The sequence below is a fragment of the Etheostoma cragini genome, chromosome 22, assembly GCF_013103735.1.
Source record: "Etheostoma cragini isolate CJK2018 chromosome 22, CSU_Ecrag_1.0, whole genome shotgun sequence".
In the NCBI taxonomy this organism is placed as follows: Eukaryota; Metazoa; Chordata; class Actinopteri; order Perciformes; family Percidae; genus Etheostoma; species Etheostoma cragini.
Window position 1 is genome coordinate 18,394,488 of NC_048428.1, and position 16,638 is coordinate 18,411,125.

At 40.1% G+C, this 16,638-nt stretch overlaps 1 protein-coding gene across 2 annotated transcripts in view; it reads right to left on the reverse strand.

The window, feature by feature from the left end:
- Positions 1-3,403: 3,403 nt before the first annotated feature.
- The window catches only part of gpr158a (G protein-coupled receptor 158a), a 65,653-nt gene continuing 52,418 nt past the window's right edge, over positions 3,404-16,638 (reverse strand). Inside the window, exons 6-12 of one of the 2 annotated variants that reach the window (XM_034862030.1) lie at positions 14,896-15,005; positions 12,815-13,053; positions 10,973-11,111; positions 8,393-8,498; positions 7,010-7,156; positions 6,822-6,905; positions 3,404-6,415 (exon numbers count right to left, since the gene is read on the reverse strand). In XM_034862030.1, the coding sequence (XP_034717921.1) occupies positions 4,547-6,415; positions 6,822-6,905; positions 7,010-7,156; positions 8,393-8,498; positions 10,973-11,111; positions 12,815-13,053; positions 14,896-15,005 (2,694 nt within the window). In that variant the 3' untranslated portion in view covers positions 3,404-4,546. The remainder of the gene's footprint in view (positions 6,416-6,821; positions 6,906-7,009; positions 7,157-8,392; positions 8,499-10,972; positions 11,112-12,814; positions 13,054-14,895; positions 15,006-16,638) is intronic. The other variant, XM_034862031.1, reaches the window with a different exon arrangement.

A 16,638-nucleotide genomic window follows, 5' to 3' on the forward strand; every position in this document is an offset into this window, starting at 1 on the left:
ATGATTTCCCCATTGGCTCAGGGAATAAATAATGTCAGTTTGGCCAATAACTATTTTGGGATTGCAAAATAGCAGTGCTCGTTTTTTTCCTGCAGGGGTCTGGAGTCAGCATTTGATAGCATCTTGTGTCTCTCGCTTCCTGCAGAGCCGCCATTGTCCAAAAGACTGTAATCAAGTGATGAAAGCATTTCAGGACAATCGCCAAGACGCGAATATCCTAAAGTGGTTATGATGCATGAGGCTTTTAGAAGCCATTGCTTCTCCAACTGCATGTCTACATGAGGAATAGGCAAACTAAACACACCTGAGACAGGGATGACTACTAAGCAAAAATGCTTCATGGGAGTGTCTTGTATCAGCATCCCGCGTGTTCAGAGATGTAGTAGTAAAAACACTCAGAAACACACTGAGCATGCACTTCATTTTCATATAAATATTTATTGCAGAGGAGGTATCTTTTATGTACATGCTATCACAATTTAACACAATATAAATCTACCAAATTTCCCATATATCGATGCTATAAGCTTGTCATAGAGCAATAGTTATAACAAGAACATTATACAGTGGGTTAGGGACAGTATCACTCACTATAACTTGTAACAGTCCATAAAAGATTTTTTTCTTTTTTTTGTTCTATCAAGGGCAGTGAAACGTTGGTCCTATTTTTTTTCTTGAATTCATGCAGAAGCCACAAGAGCAAGATATACGACGTTACAGCATTGAATAGTAGTAGTAGCAATAGTAGTATTCGTGTTTGCCATCAGGTGACTTTGGTCACAAGAAAAGAGAGGCTTAAATGAAAGCAGCTAGCCAACGGAACGCACCATTAAAGTCAAAGATCTGATTGGTGGACAAAAAGCTAGAAGACACGGTCGTCTATGTCAAGATGGTACAAGAAGAATAATGATCTCAATTTGAGTTTCAGACTATTACTGACTCATTGATAATACGGATAAAACACAATGATAGTCTGCAGAGAAACAGCCACTGGTTTTTGTGTTAACACACAGAGAGCTGTGGACTGACTGAGTTGAGGGATGCTGCAGAAAGCATCCTAGCTGTGAGAAAGGAGTAGACTGAACTGAGAATGTGATGTCTTCCATAGTGTAACGGTGGGATATTGCATTGTTCTTATTTTCTGCTCTGACAGTATAACTGCAATCACGTTTCTTTGTGTTCCAGCGACCTCTGATATGATATATCTGATATAAATCTCATGGCCCCAGTGTGTACAATTTTATACACAAATGCCCTAATAAACCAAGTTTTGACATCAGAAAAAATACCTACTTTGCTTGTCATAATATATTGCTCGTTATGGGTATAGTTCATAGTTGTTTTAGAGCCTGTATGAGCTGAATCTAAGGTGTTGAAATTTCTAAATAATTACAATGAAATAAACACATCTTCTCATTTGAAATAGCTTTCCTACAAGGACAAGGGCTCGCTTTTAAAATATACAGCATATCACCCGGAGCAGTACAAATCCACTGTGGCAGTGATTCCATAGTCATTTATAAATAAATAAAGGCTTTTGAAATGTAGTTGTTGTCATACCATATCCACGGTCCCTTGGTATGATGCAGCATTCGCTATGCTATGATGGATGGCGGAAAACATATGGTCCATGAAAATTACATAGATCCATCAAAATCATTACAATCAATCCATGCACGTTGACAGCTCTACTTAGACACTGTTAAAGGAGCTCATAAAGCTCCACATTTTAAATAGTTCAGACGAGCCCCCAACAGGTCTTGGTCAATGGCGGAGGTTCAATCAAATTTTTATCAGTTAGTAAGGACTCCTACAGAGCTCAGGTATTGAAGAATTTGACAGCACTTATAGATAACTACAATCAGTGACAACATTTAGTGATAACACGTGATTCTCACAAGATACCATAAAGTACTGTAGAGGCTATATCGATACAAAGTCTTCATCACGACTGCAGTTATTGTTTAAAATATAAGTGGGAGATTACTTCACTTGGATAACGCATTATGAATATTTGGACATATTGATACAAAACACTGAACAAATCAAAACCCTAAAAAGGTTTAGTCAGATTATTAATTGATAACCACACTGCTAAACTTAATTCTAATCGATCATCTTAATTATTCAATGGGGCTGTACTTGCATTAAACTGGGAAAAACATGCATTACGCTGCTGTTTGTTTCGGTTTCAAAACAGAAACAAAGAAAAAACTGCAGACTGCCATTGTATAATGGCAGCATAGCATTTTTATTATTATTATCATTATATTTTAAATTAAAATATAAGTCCGCTTAATAAAAACTTATTTTTGTACTCAAAGAAATTTCTAAGATCTGGAAACAAGACGACATTGCCATAACAAAGTCTGATCAGACTAACTAAACAACTTGCAATTTAGCTGAATGATCAAAACCACTTTATTTCATATAAAAAAAGGAAAGGGAGTGTGGCCAAAAGTGTGAGATCTGTGAAATTCCTGGTTCCAGGACTCTGAATCTCTAATTTATTGAGCAGTTTATGGTGTCATGTCTTGTGTTCTCTGATGGCCGTTTCCCTTTGTTGGAGAAACAATCCACCTATAAGAGCTATTTAGTTGTGTTAAAAACAGCGACGTCACCGTTTTCTTCAAGAGCCCCAAAAAAATAGCTACATCTTAACACAAAAAAACTCACAATGGCCACAAAAATGGGCAACTGCTGCCTTAATGAGATTAAGGCAGCAGTACACGTTGTACTTACAAAACTATACAGTACTACTATATTTCTCTGATTGTTGAGAATTTGGCTAACATGACCACTATGTCACGTTGAATGCATTAGGTGAAACACAATGACAATTCAGTGCGTCTATCAGGCCATAATAAACCCTCATCGCACAGGGGAACTGTGTGCACACATAACTACGTTAAGAAGGCTAAGTCCAAGTAGAACCAGGAAGTTGGTCTGTAAACCAAAAGGTTGAGTAAGAACACAGAATCTGTGAGCGCAGAATTATGCAGATTTAATAACATAAAAAAATCACAAAAAAAATAAAATCAGAATGTTAACACATCTCCACAACAAGCCAGCAAGTCAAAACAAGTCTGCTATATTCTGAAGAGTTGAATTCTCAATCACTGCTGAAAACTGTAAAAAAAAGGTTCAGTTTGGGTCTGGTAATAATTGTATTTTACTGGTCGCCTTCATTTGTATGTATGCTCATCTGACTGCTTGCGTTTATTCTCAAAGTGGATTATGTTGTATTGATGTTGCAGGATCCGTAAGGACTCCGTAATTACATTTTAACTTTAGTTTAATGATATTGTGTCCACAGATACAGACACACTTTCTCTCAAACACACACACACACAAACACACACACACACACACACACGGTGCAAAACAACAAAGATTCATGCTGGATTCATGTACAAAGCTGGTGCAAAATATTTCCTCGGTATTCCCCCAACATTTTTCTCTCTACTTTTTACAGTGTACATATGAGCCATTGTGACACATTCATGCTAATGCTGCTCTCATATAATCTTCACCACCCTGAATGAGCTTGGGAAATAAAGCAGGAAACGGAGTGCCTCTGATATTAAAAAAACAACGACATTATAGATTAGTCAACACATTAACTGCTTTAGTTGACAAACTGGTAGGGTCCAACTACTGTCAATACCTGGCTGTGCATGCTGTTTATATAATTCACTGTCACAAAGTTCTGAAGGAGAAGCCACTTGCTTTACTTCAAACTGATACAAGACAATGCTAGTTAGTTAGGCACATACAGTACATCTCTGCAGACTTGGAAGCATTTTAATCTGCCGAGAACTACAATTAAATAGATCTAAACAAAAAACACGTCTAAGTTTGGTCGGTGTGTGGTATCCTGCCATGAAGTTAAAAATGAGCAGACAAAATTTACAAGAAGAGTCTGTCCTCAGTTCTTAATTTATGGAGTTGGCTAAAGTGCTGTAGATTGATTCCTCACAGAGTCCTTCCCTCTTTGCCAAGGATTGGACACAAACTAATTAACTGCCTTATATCCAAAATTTATCTCTGCAAATGTTCCCTTATTCTTTGGCTTTGACTTTTGCTGTTTTGTACATCAACCTTAATTTCATAATTCTTTTTCTCTACAAATCCTATCGTCTGTACAAGTCCTATTTTAGTAGATTAAGTGATGATGTTAATGCACAAAAAGAACCATGTTTGAACTGTTGACTGAATATGGAACATGATATATGCAGATTTTCAACACTGCTCATGAAGTGAAAAGGATGACTCAAAAGTTGCATAATTAGTCTAAGATTTATCTTCAGGATTTTCCTGTAATAATCTGGAATGCTCGTCATGACTTTGTTTTGTTTTTTGTACATACTTATTTTCAAAATAGGTAAAACTGGAACAAAACCTTGGAAAGGAAGGCAACTTGTGGAACTTGATCAACTTTTTTTCCAAGCCACCATACTAATAGTAAAAGGTAATATTTAACAATTTCAAAGTGAAAAAGGATATATCAATAACTATAATTTCAGTGGTCCATTAGGGTTGAGTGTCATGCCTTCTTGCTCGATGCGCTGTCCTCAAAGTCCCAGGGACAAACATCTGCCTTTTTGGCAGGACCTGCAGATCCGCCTTTAGGATTTGGATTGCACTGTTTCACTACACTTGTGTCTGTACCTTTTTTATCTGACGTATGCTCAAAATCCCATGGACAGACTTCCGCTGGCTTTGCTTTGGCTGCTCCAACATTCACACTTTTCCTTTTTTCTACCACCAACACTTCCTGATGACTCTCTACATCCCACGGGCCTACCTCAGCCATTTTGTGTTGGCTCACGTGTTTCTCTGAAGATTTACTCTTGTCCTTAGATTTTGTTCTAGATTTCTCATCATCAGCGTCTTTTGTTTTGTCTTTTTCAACTGTTCTTGTGGAAGGGGTACCCTTCTTTTTGGATGGAGATTCCTTGGTTTTGGATGCTCGAGAGGGACTAGGTGTCCTCTCAGAACTTGGAGATACGGCAGTGCTGTCGTAGTCCCAGGGACATATATCAGCTTTTGAAGATGGTGGCTGGAGTGAGCCTCCTGTTTTGGATGCATCTGAAAGGGTACTCCTCTCTTTCCCATCCACAGGAGAGGTGCCTTTACTTTGTGTTGTCATATCTGGTGAACAAACCAACTTATTTGTCTTTTGGGTCTCTTCGAAGTCCCATGGACAAACCTCTTCCCTTTTCTTTTGGGAGCTCTCTGTTGTAGACTGAGGCTGCTTGGTCTTAGCAGGTTTGCTTGCCTGACGGTATGTTTGTTGCTTCGGGTCTTCCACTTGACTGCCTTGATTTTCACCTCCATCTTCCCATGGACATACCTCTGCTCGTACAGAGGTTGTCTTCTGAATTTCCTGTGAATGCCTGCCACTTGATGGAGATTGATCAGATGCTTTCTGCTTCTGAGATTTGCCTCCCTTGGTGCTACCTCCGTGAACCGTTGTGGTTTCCTTTGGTGCGATGGATACATGCTTTTGGACCTTGTTTTCAGACGGAGTTGGGAGATCTTCCACTTCCCAGGGACACACTTCTGAGAGATCGTAAAGGTCCTTTCCTTTGACTGGATCAGAACAGATAGTAGGCTGGCTGCCGCTCACTGGCTGTTTCATGGTCCTGCCTATTGACGCAGTTTGTTTGTACTCAACCGACTGGCTAATAATCATCTTGGGTTGGCAGTCATTTTCTGGCTCTGCATTGGCCCTTATGTCTTTGCTCTTTGGCTGACTCTTCTTATTGCTGTCCTCTGTGTTCTGGGTCTTTCCTGTGAACCCCAATGTCTTCTCTTTGGCACTGGCGATGACACTGAGGGACTTTTGTAGCATGGAGGCTCTAGGATGAATTGGTTTCTTGTCAGCAGTGAGGTTATGGGCGCTGGCTGACTTGCAGACCAAAGGAACTGATTCTGTAGATTCACTGGGGACACTAACATTCTCATTGGACTGCTTCTTGACCAGCTTCTTGCCCATAAGTGTATCCAGGAGGGAGCCTTCAGCTGGGGTCACCTCCATCTTGTCTGTTGCTGAACTGTTGGAGTCTTCACTCTGGTCACGAACGTGGTCGTAGCTGCTGTGGGACTTTTTGAGGGAGAAAACCTTGTTCTTTAGAGTCTCCTCTTTCGCTGGCTTTCCTGGGTGAGTCGAATCGAATGGGTTCTTTTTTAACATGCAGATGCTGTTGCGGTTGCTCCCGTGTTCTCCAGCTTCCTTGTCTTCCCGGCTGCATTGCCGGTGCACCGATTCTGGAATCTCAGTGATACGCCTCATAAGCGAGCGACCCAACCCTTTCTTGGAGCTCCGTTTCTTCTGCAGATGAGGGTTGTTTGCCAGCATCTTCTTCCTCTTGTAAATCTCCAACTGGGAGTAGAGTTTCTTTAGCTCCTCCTACATATTCATGACAGAATTGAGGGGAAAGACAGAGGCAAAGCAATCAGCTGCCTGTTAGGACAAATAAATGCAATTATACAGCTTAAAGGGATTTCTAATCAAAACACTGTTACAAAAAAGCAGACATTCTACTGCACATTGAACATGCAGTACAAATTCATGACAATTGACTACAAACGCTGAAAAAAAAAGCAAAGACAGGACAGTCTTAACAGCATCAAACAAGGAAACAAAGTGTGTTTTAATGTCTGAAACAGCCTCAAAGCTCAGGTCTTTAATTTGTAGTTTTTCTGTCTCTATGCCCATCCGATACAATGAATGCCTTCTGGTAAATAGGCTTGCCCAAATCTTTTTGTAGAGAGACTTCTTCAGCTCTAACAGACAAACAGAAATCTCTGCTCACGTTGGTACGTTTTTCCCAAAGACTGTCGCAAGACCTTACGCCACAGCCATTAATAGAACTGAGATGGCCCATTTCGTCTGGTGTCTGCAATAAAGAACTGCCATTGCTCAGTATTTATGTAGGATTCAAAAGATGTCACCAGGTTATACAATGGAGAATAAAAGGTTAAAAGGAGACACCCGGCTTACCCGAATGTCCTCAGGATCCAGACTGTGTTCGCTCCATGCTGATGTGATGCTGCTATTGAGATACGACCCAGAACGACCCATGTCCAGCTCATCCTCATAGGCCTCAGAGGCTATATCTTCTCTCATGTGGGTGCCTGCAAACAGGAACTGGTGGTGTGGCATAAAGAAGAACAAAATTGGTAGTTGCACTGTTGCAAAGGTGAAGCTTAGCCAGTTTTGGAAAGCGGTGGTAATGACAGGTTGTTGTGACCGTTACAGCGCTTTGCTTTATGGGACACAGTAGGCGAGTTAGGCTGTTCTGATGCATTTCCAAATCAGTACAACATGCAGGTATTTTTGGCCTACTGCAGATTTTTCTTTATTTTTCATACTGCATACTACATGGCCAAATCAGTACACCTACTATACTGCTAAGTATAGTTGGCAGTTTTGAATACAGTTAAGGTAATGGATGTGTCATGATCCTGGGTTTTGTTAAGTTTCCTGTTATATTTATTTGTTTTTTTCTCCTGTAGCTAGTCTTGTTTTACTTCCTGCCTTGTATGTTTTCCCACCTTTGTGATTGTCTTCCCCGACCCTGATGTGTTTCAGTTGTTCCTCATCATGTCACCTGTTGCTCATTGACACACTTTTTTTCTTATGTATATTAAAGCCGTTTCATGCTTCTTGAGTTCAGCGCAGTTGGCGCGGTACGGACGTTGCGAAGGGTTGGAGGGCTGAGCCACGCACCTTCAAGATATTGTAACAGTGCGGATGAGGTTGCATAGACCGCGTTGCAATGATTGGCTACAGGTGAAAATTCTTTGAGCCACTCTGATTGCAATCAGTGTGAAAGACCAGATGGTTTCCAGCGTCCATGCGCCGTCCACAGCGCCCCAACCACGCTGAAAGCAAGAAGCATGAAACAGCTAAAAGTCTTGGTGTTCTCTTGTCTAAGTTTCAGATTGTCTGTGTTTGTTCCTGACTTTTAATCTATTTTCCAGTGTTTAAAATGTTCATGGATTATTGAATTTCAGCCTTATGTTTAATAAAAGATAGCGTAATCATTGACACATTGTGTAAGTCTGTCTCAATACTTTGACTTCCCTAGTCTGTCTGTGCCTCCCACCCCAGAGCCCAATGGTTCTTACTGAAGATATAAATCTTTAAAAACATGTCACAAATATAAAGCTTCATTTTTTCCTAAAACAGCTTTAGTATTTAACGTTACTCAATAACAAATAAATAGTGCATTTGTTTGGGACTATTTTTCAGCGGCGCATTAATCCATATAATATGTATATTATATAAATATATAATACTATACTTTAAAATAAAACAAAATGAAATAGTAACTAAGCAAGAAGACAAAGATTAAATTTAGCAATTGTTGTTGGTGTTTACCTTAGGGATGAGGAGTAGACCCAGTGTAACTGTTACAGTTAAGTGGGTGTGGGTGAAGAACAGCAGCAGCATCCAGTCTGGATGAAGCTCTGGCGCAAGAGTGAACCTGTCAGGATGTAAAGAGAAACAAAGAGGAAAGATATACAAGATGTAAGAAACAGGAAAGAGAGAGAAATTTAATCTAGTTGAGTACAGGAGCAGGGATATCCAGATATATAAACCTCTATTCTAAACCTTGTTACGATAGAGGATTGCCAACCAGAAAATACAGTGAAGTATGACTAAAATATGCTATATTTACTGTATACAGGTTGCTCTGTCAATAGTAAATCTCTTAGATACACGTGGAGCCAGGACACGAGACAGACCAGCAGACTTAATGGCCCTCATTTATGAAACGTGCTTACGACCTAAAACAGGTGTAGAACGGGCTAACGCCGATTCCTATTACATCCTTCCATTAGAGTTTTTAGGATGCCAATAATATACACGTTAATGCAAATGAACCGGAGATGTCAGGATTTCAATCTCTACCTCAGAAAAGTGCCGCTTCTTAGGCAGATGACGTCTCACCATGTTGTAAATTGTAGGGACAAGGCCTCAAAATCGAGAATCTATTGGGGCATGATATTCAAATTATGATTGTTTCCAGCCACTGCATTTATCAATATACTACCATTCCTACGCTCTGATTGGTGTGATACGAACGTTTCATGAATCCCACGTGAAGCCTGTCGTAAGATCATTTCTGTGCTCATATCTGTGCTGGTTTCTACGTTAGGTTGATAAATGAGGGCCACTGTGTTTTCAGCCTTAGTAGATTTATACACTGTGTGTCTAGCCGTCAATTCCACTGCCTCATCTAATTTTCCACTTGGGTGATTCTTTCGCTGGCAAGAACTCAATATTTTCCTCATTCTTTCAATTGGATTCACAGTAAAAAGGAGTGACCTTGATCTGTTCACAAGATTCAGCCTATTTATACATCAGACAATAATACACTGGGTTGACTGTGGTGCAGCGGTTGGTGGAAAATGAGACTATTACTGACAAAAAAAAGCTCCAGCCTTTTATTTAAAATAAACAGGCTTTCAGCACAGTAAGACCTCGTGCGCACTTAGGATATGGAGGTATGTCCTGTCAGATGCTAATTCAACCACCAGAGAGCCTCTATCCAAGCAAATGTCATCTAGCAGGCTCATTACGTTGTCGAAATTGGCAAATGGCTAATTATGTGGTAATAGCTTAAAGGCATGTATAAAGGCAAAGGTCCAGCATATGAAATGTCCCAAAGCTTTGAAGTCTTCCCTCATTTATGTTTTGTAAGGAGTTTCTGTGCAGATGAGGATTTAATAACCTTGGCATGCTGTCGCCTCTCAGCCTGCAGCGTCTCACTGAAAACACACATTGCACACATCGCACCACATCAACGTTCCCTTCATCTTCTCTCAACATCCCACTCACACCTGGACCTGGCTAAAACCTGATGACTATTACAGCAAACAAGGAAGCCAGAGCTTTAACTGGTCACTGTGGGATCAAATAGCAGGTTATGTGACGAGCATAAATGGATGCCGGATACCTCTAACAAGCTCCAGTGTACACAGTGGTCTCTGGTGGCAGTCAGTCAGAGTAACTAGCCACACCAGGCAACCTTCCTATTTATAAGGGGTCTTGTTAGGCTGTTTTCTGGAGAGAAAACTCTCACAACAAGGCTGAAGAAGCAATTTAAAGGGGTTGGCAAAGTAATCTCAAAGAGCCAGATGTTTAAATACCACCAAAACGATTAAAAACTCACTAAGTATCACTGAGGTTATACATCGCTGATGTACACTTTGTTTTGGTAATGGATGTTAATTTATAACTGAAATATATGGCTGCCAATAATTCAAGCTATTTTTGCATTCTTGAAAATAAACATAAATCATTCTGTCATGGATCATTAGTAAATTATGTGAGGGAGCTGAGCTCTCAATTAGAGGGGACTCCAGTTAGGAATGGCTCTGGTGATGTTAGCTGAAAAGCCTCATTTATAAACTGCACGGTGCAGCTATTTGACACTGGAGATATAGGGCTGATTTCACTACGATAGGAAACAATTCTCCGATGAACAGAAATGTTGAAACACATGCGGCAGCCTATTTGTGATCTAAATGAGACAATCTACTTTAGGACATAAACGTCAAAATGACAACAGCGGAAGGCAATCAAAGACTATGATAATACTAGTGAATGTGGAACATGTTGTGAATGTGTGTGACAGTATCTTTATGTTAAAGAAGATGCTTTGTTTAGTAATCACGTTGTTTTTTATCCTCCTTGGAGCCCCAGATTTGTGTGTGTGTGTGTGTGTGTGTGGGGGGGGGGGGGGACGGGACTATACCATGTCTATTAGGATAGTGCCAGGAATTGTATTTATTTAAGATTTTTCTGTGAAAAGTTTAAAATGAAAATGGATGCAAATTACACAAAATGATATCCTAGTGGTATCTGGGTTGCTACGATTTTGAGACATACATCTCTGATGTTCATTCACATATACTAACTAAGGAATCCGGATGACTGGCAGGAGGATCTCACCTGATGATATAGAATATCGCTGTCAGAACTAATTCGTTGTGAACAGCGATGGCCATGTAGCGAGGCTCGTGGAACGCCGACGGCACCGTCCTTACAGCATAACAAAGGTACACTGCCCACAGCAGGAAGAGGAACTCAGCTGTAAAGTGAGATTGAAAAAGAGGTGGTGAACACAATGAACATATGGGCCAAGAAATAATTTATATGTAGTGCACAGGCTTTTCAGGCCATAAAAAAGGGAACGTACAACCACCAGCCAGCCATGTTATAGTTCAGCGCTCTCATGGAGCTGGCGCAAGCACAGTTATTCAGGAATATGCCCAGTTAAACACACCGCTATCAAACTCAATTGTAACAGCTGCAGTTGTATTCTCTTCGGACAATACATGAATCCCTGTGCACCTCCATGGCAACCCCATGTAATGGCTCCAAGGTAGCCAACTCCACAGCAATAAACAAGCTGCTTTTTCCATGAAAACCGGTTGCCATTATTTTCACAGTCATAGTGTCGTCTGCTTGAACCGTGGGGAGTAAATCACTTTGATTTCTCACAACAGAAACAATCGTAAGCATTAGATGTAATTGGCCACTCATAAAAGTGTTATTTGTGAAGGTTGTGTGTGGGCATGTGAAGGTTAAATATCTTAAATGAATCAAAATGAGGTTATAGATCCCAAATTTTTATACGGATTTCACCTGAACCCATCAAGGATATCCCCAGTTAACACACCAATCCACCAACCAGCTAGAACACTGCAAATGCATCTTGTCAGGCTCTTTGTGGTTATATTGAGCCATAAAACCTTACGTTCTTAAAAAAACTAAAACTAGTATTTGCTAGAGGAAGAAGAAATAGGTGGACTTTTGTTGTATGTATATACACACACACACACACACACACACACACCTTTGAAACTTTATTAATTAGAATGTAAGACACTTGAGGAGGATGACCACCAGCCAAAGCGATTTTCACATTGCACTCCAACATTGCAACCTAAGAAAGTCAATTCATGAACCCTTTATAAAGTGCCTTATTAAAAAGTGGACTAAAAGGCCATTTGTACAGAGCATAAACCATAAAAATGCTGGAGGTTCTGCAGGAATATGAAAGAAATGTAATCAAATGGAATATAATGTTTGAGATTAAATGAAGACAGTTTTGTTGTGCATAGTAAATAAATTCTTACTGGTTTAAAACTAGCTTTTCGCATTTTTTGTAGAACATTTAAAAAAAAAAGTAGTACAATTATACCCTTGACTGCAAGTGTTTTCAGGTGTAGATTTCAAAATCTGAAAGATTTATTGCATCCGTGTGTGTGTAATTCATGAGCTGTGCTTGTGCTGACTTGCATTTCCCTATTACCAACCTATTTTTACCTCCTAATAAACAGATGAGAATGTGCCTTTAGTATACAGTATCACGGCATGTAGGCTCTGCTGGGGGTCCATCTGCTTTCCCAGAATTCAAAAAGGACTATGGTTCTCTTTCATTTCAGCCTTAGTCAGCAGACGTAAAACAGCATGCCAATTTTTTCAAGCCTAAGGGGTTGCTCCCTTCTGACCATCTTTGATTTCATCTGCCTTTATCTGCTGTTGGTTGCCCTCTCTTCCATGCACAACACAGGAAAATATCAAAAAGTGTAGCACCTGGTGGAGAGGATTAATGGAGGCAAACAGTTTTATTCATTACTCACCCAACTTCACTTTTCTTGCCTCTCATACTCTCTTTGATCTCCAAACAAATTACTTCTTGATTTTATGCAACACACACACACACACACAAACAGAGTTCAGTTCATAAATCACCCTATGGAGGCAGAGGGCAGTGGCAGGGCTTACCGACAGCCATCATGTAGTCCCAGCGATCCAGCAGGCACATGCTGAACTGCAGCCCATTGGGCGTGTAGCCCACGTCAATGAGAGCCAACTTCCTGTCTGAGTTCTGACAGACGGCAGATGTCCAAGCCACCAGGAACCAGCAGACGATAAGCAGAATGATGCCCAACAGACGCAACACTCGCCAACTGGTCATATAGGGGATCCTCTGGGCTGTACGGGACAGAAACACCTTCAGCACCCTGTGGGGGGGAAATGAGAAGCTCATTTTAAGACCATTACAAAAAATAAATAAATAATTATGGTAGATTGTAGCAGAATAATTTCAAAAAAGACAGAATCATATCAAAGGAAACTTTCTCACTCTTACTACCCTCTTTTCCCAAAGCTGCCTGAGGTCTAATTGTCTAAAAGAATTTCTACTTTTCCCAGAATTTCTTTGAGCAACAGGTATTGCCTGTAGCTTAACCTGCTGCTGTCACTATGTGTAGGCTTACACGACAACAACAAAAAACAAGCGCTAGAAGCAAAGTGAATGTTTTTTCTTGGTGTTTGCAATGCATTGTTAAGTTACAGTACCAATGGCATCGATTATGATACATTTCTCACCATATAATTGTTAAACATAAAATGTAAAATATTCTATCAGGTCTAACAGGTAGTTAACCTTGTTATTTAATTGGCAGTTATTTTTCTATGTTTGTCCAATCCTTTAAAAAGGACCAAGGACCTCTTGCGGAATCGCAAATTATGAATTCTGTCTTGTGCTACAGAAACTTGTGTTTAAACTACTGCATCCCGCACCAACAGTCTACGTCTGTTTCTTTTAACTACAGCCACAATATGAGATGCATCGAGTCAAATTTTTCTTTCCTACTACTAATGCCTTTACCTTAACACTCAACTGTTTTTTCCATTTTTTTGTTTTTATTTAGAGGATAAAAATTAAAAAAATTACAAAATTGCGTCTGGGCTCTAATTATTGAATGGTGGCGTGGCATAGCTAGGCGGAACAAGGGAGAGAATATCATTGCAGTATTGAATAAATGGAGCCCAGATGCAATTTTGTAATTTTTTAAAAAACAGATATTTGGAAAAACTGTTTAAAGATCAAATTTTTTAAAATGTCAAGGTGGAAAAAAAATGAAATATTTGAACCCATTATTCTGTTTTTACAAATGTCTTTTTGTACTTAGAAAATTGAACTGTCAAATGTTACACGGACCGTTCTACGGCAAAGAACTGAAGTGTCAAAGAATGTGTTATTTAAACTTCAGTTTTAATATAATGCAGCACAGGAGAAATGTCCAGCTATGAAATGCATCATTATTCAGAGCAGTTATTCTGTGCATTTCTACACAACGGTGTGTTTCACAGTCAAACACAAAGACTGTAACAGGAAATTAAATGTGCTAAAACACATGACCAGCCATCGCTATTCTTAGGCGGTGCCCTTCACGCACACTGATGAAGTGTCCACTGCGCTCCCCACTAATGAGCCCCTTATCAAAAATTCATCTGTCCAATACGTTAACTTGCACCTCTATGCTCGCATAAGCCACATCTCCTTAATCAGCATCTTCATAAGGCCTTTTTGAAAGATTTACCTGGCAACAAGCCCCTCAGATGAACAATTTCAAGTGCATTGCTTTAAATACAGAAGGCCCACTGCCTCATTGATAACTATTCAGGGCTGGATAAGCCCACCACCTCTCATCTCTCCCTGACTTTATCCCCTAGCCGCCCTTTCCCTTCCTCTGATCTCACTCTCATTTGTTTCTCCGTTTGTCTCTTGTCCACCATCATTCAATACTACTTTATATACCAGGACATTTGTGTCCAAAGCACCCTGTGTTTTCTTAATGACATTTACTTGGCATTTTACCTCTTCCTCTTAATGAGGCAGTGAATCCCCATGTGCAGCAGTGCAACCTTGTGATAAATTAGCTGAGGAACATGCTGCCTTGACACTCAGACTTAAGATGTGAGACACAGTACAATTGCACTTAAAGAGGTAGAAGTAATCCGATTTCCTGGGGTGGATAACAATGTTGGACAAAAGGTTTTGTGTATGTGTGTGTTACCTGTACAACTTAAGAGTCAGAGTCCCATAGACGGTAGCGAAACCCAGCAGCCGAACCCATCGCAGCAGGATGCAGCGGAAAACACTTGGCTGGAAGTAGAGAATCCCAACCTGCAAGAGGACAGAAGGAGCCTTAAATATTGGAGTTTGTGTAAACAAACTAAGTAAAAAAATAAGTAAGTAAGCAGTGTTACTCTGAGTGGTTTCTATCTAGAGGATAATGGGTCTCTAGCCACCGGGAAAACCAGACAAATCCGCAAGCTGAAGTTTAATTTGCTCAGGTCAGATACGTCTTGCCCCCTCACATTCAGACAGATTTTCATTAGTAGCATGAATTTTTCTCACAATGCTTCTACTTTTACAACATTTAATGTAACTAATATGAGTAGTACAACTAATAATAATATTGGCCCTGCTTTTACTGGAACTATTCCTAATTTAAATAGTGGTAAATCCATATTTTATTTAACCTTTATTTATTCAGGAGAGCTTGCCTCTCTTCTTCCACAGTTACACATTCATACCTGGAAGCTGCCCAGTACACCCACAGTCTGACCTGCTGCCACTGAGCAGCTCGACTGGGGGCATTGCTCAAGGACACCTCAGCGGTGGTGATGAGATAAAACAGTAAAGTGAAATTGCATTTCATAAGCATCTTTGGCATTACTCAAAACAACAAATCCATTTGAGCCTTCTAACATCATACAGAGCTTGCCCTTGAGAAAAGAAGAAGAGCATCCACCCATGTTTGCTACAAAGACCTAGAGACGCACTGAAATTATGCCCATCCAAGCTCACAAAAAACAAAACACTGATAGTCTTCCAAAGACATAAAAAGCGCCAAAAACAAACAAAAACAAACAAACATTTGAGGCAACATAATTATCTGTCTGCTGCAGATGTGCAGCGATTTCCCCTGTGGGATTGTTAATGGTAATCGGATTAGCCAAAGCATTATTACATTCCCTCAGGCTGCGGCGAAGACGCAGGCATGTGGATATATTTGCTCACTAGGTTTGAGTCAGTCAAGGGACACGGAGGCCCCACGGAGAAAGGGTGGCCCACATCCTCATATGCTCACAAGCGCTGCCTGCCCGAAAACAGAAACTCCTGGCAATGCTTGTACCAGTTGACTCTGTGCGGTCTGCCCGTGAATGTTTATACTTTGACTACTTCCACCTGATTTTAGTCTGTCAAATAGAAACAAAGGCTAAACACTGTAGTGCAACTACATGGTAAACACTGTGACTCTAACAGTTAGCGGCTGGTTTAAAAGCCTCTCATACGGTTTAGCCACGGAACAACTGACTTATGCCTCCAATAAAGAACTTACAACAATTCAGAAGATCCTGGAAAGTCCCCATCCAAGGTGTTTGCTTAATACAAACATGGTCAAATTACTTTACATCTTGTCATTTCTTTATTCTTACAGCATTTGCTTGTATTTTGTCTGTTAATGATTTGTTTTTTACAAGTAGAACTTAATATATGCATCTGTTATGTTATCTTTAAAAATGTAATAAATACTCATATATATAAAAAAATATTTAAAAAAAAGAAAAAAGATAGCAGGCCCGGCCGGTGCTGAGCAACTTGCTGACGCACATTAAGGTCCACAGGGACAGAAGAGAGCAAAGAAGGATGAGTAAAAAAAGCACAGAGAGAAAACACAGCTCATGACTTCTTTTAGATTAACTACAAAATTGCATGGTGATCTCTACCACGTGCCAGTTTAAGGCTGGTG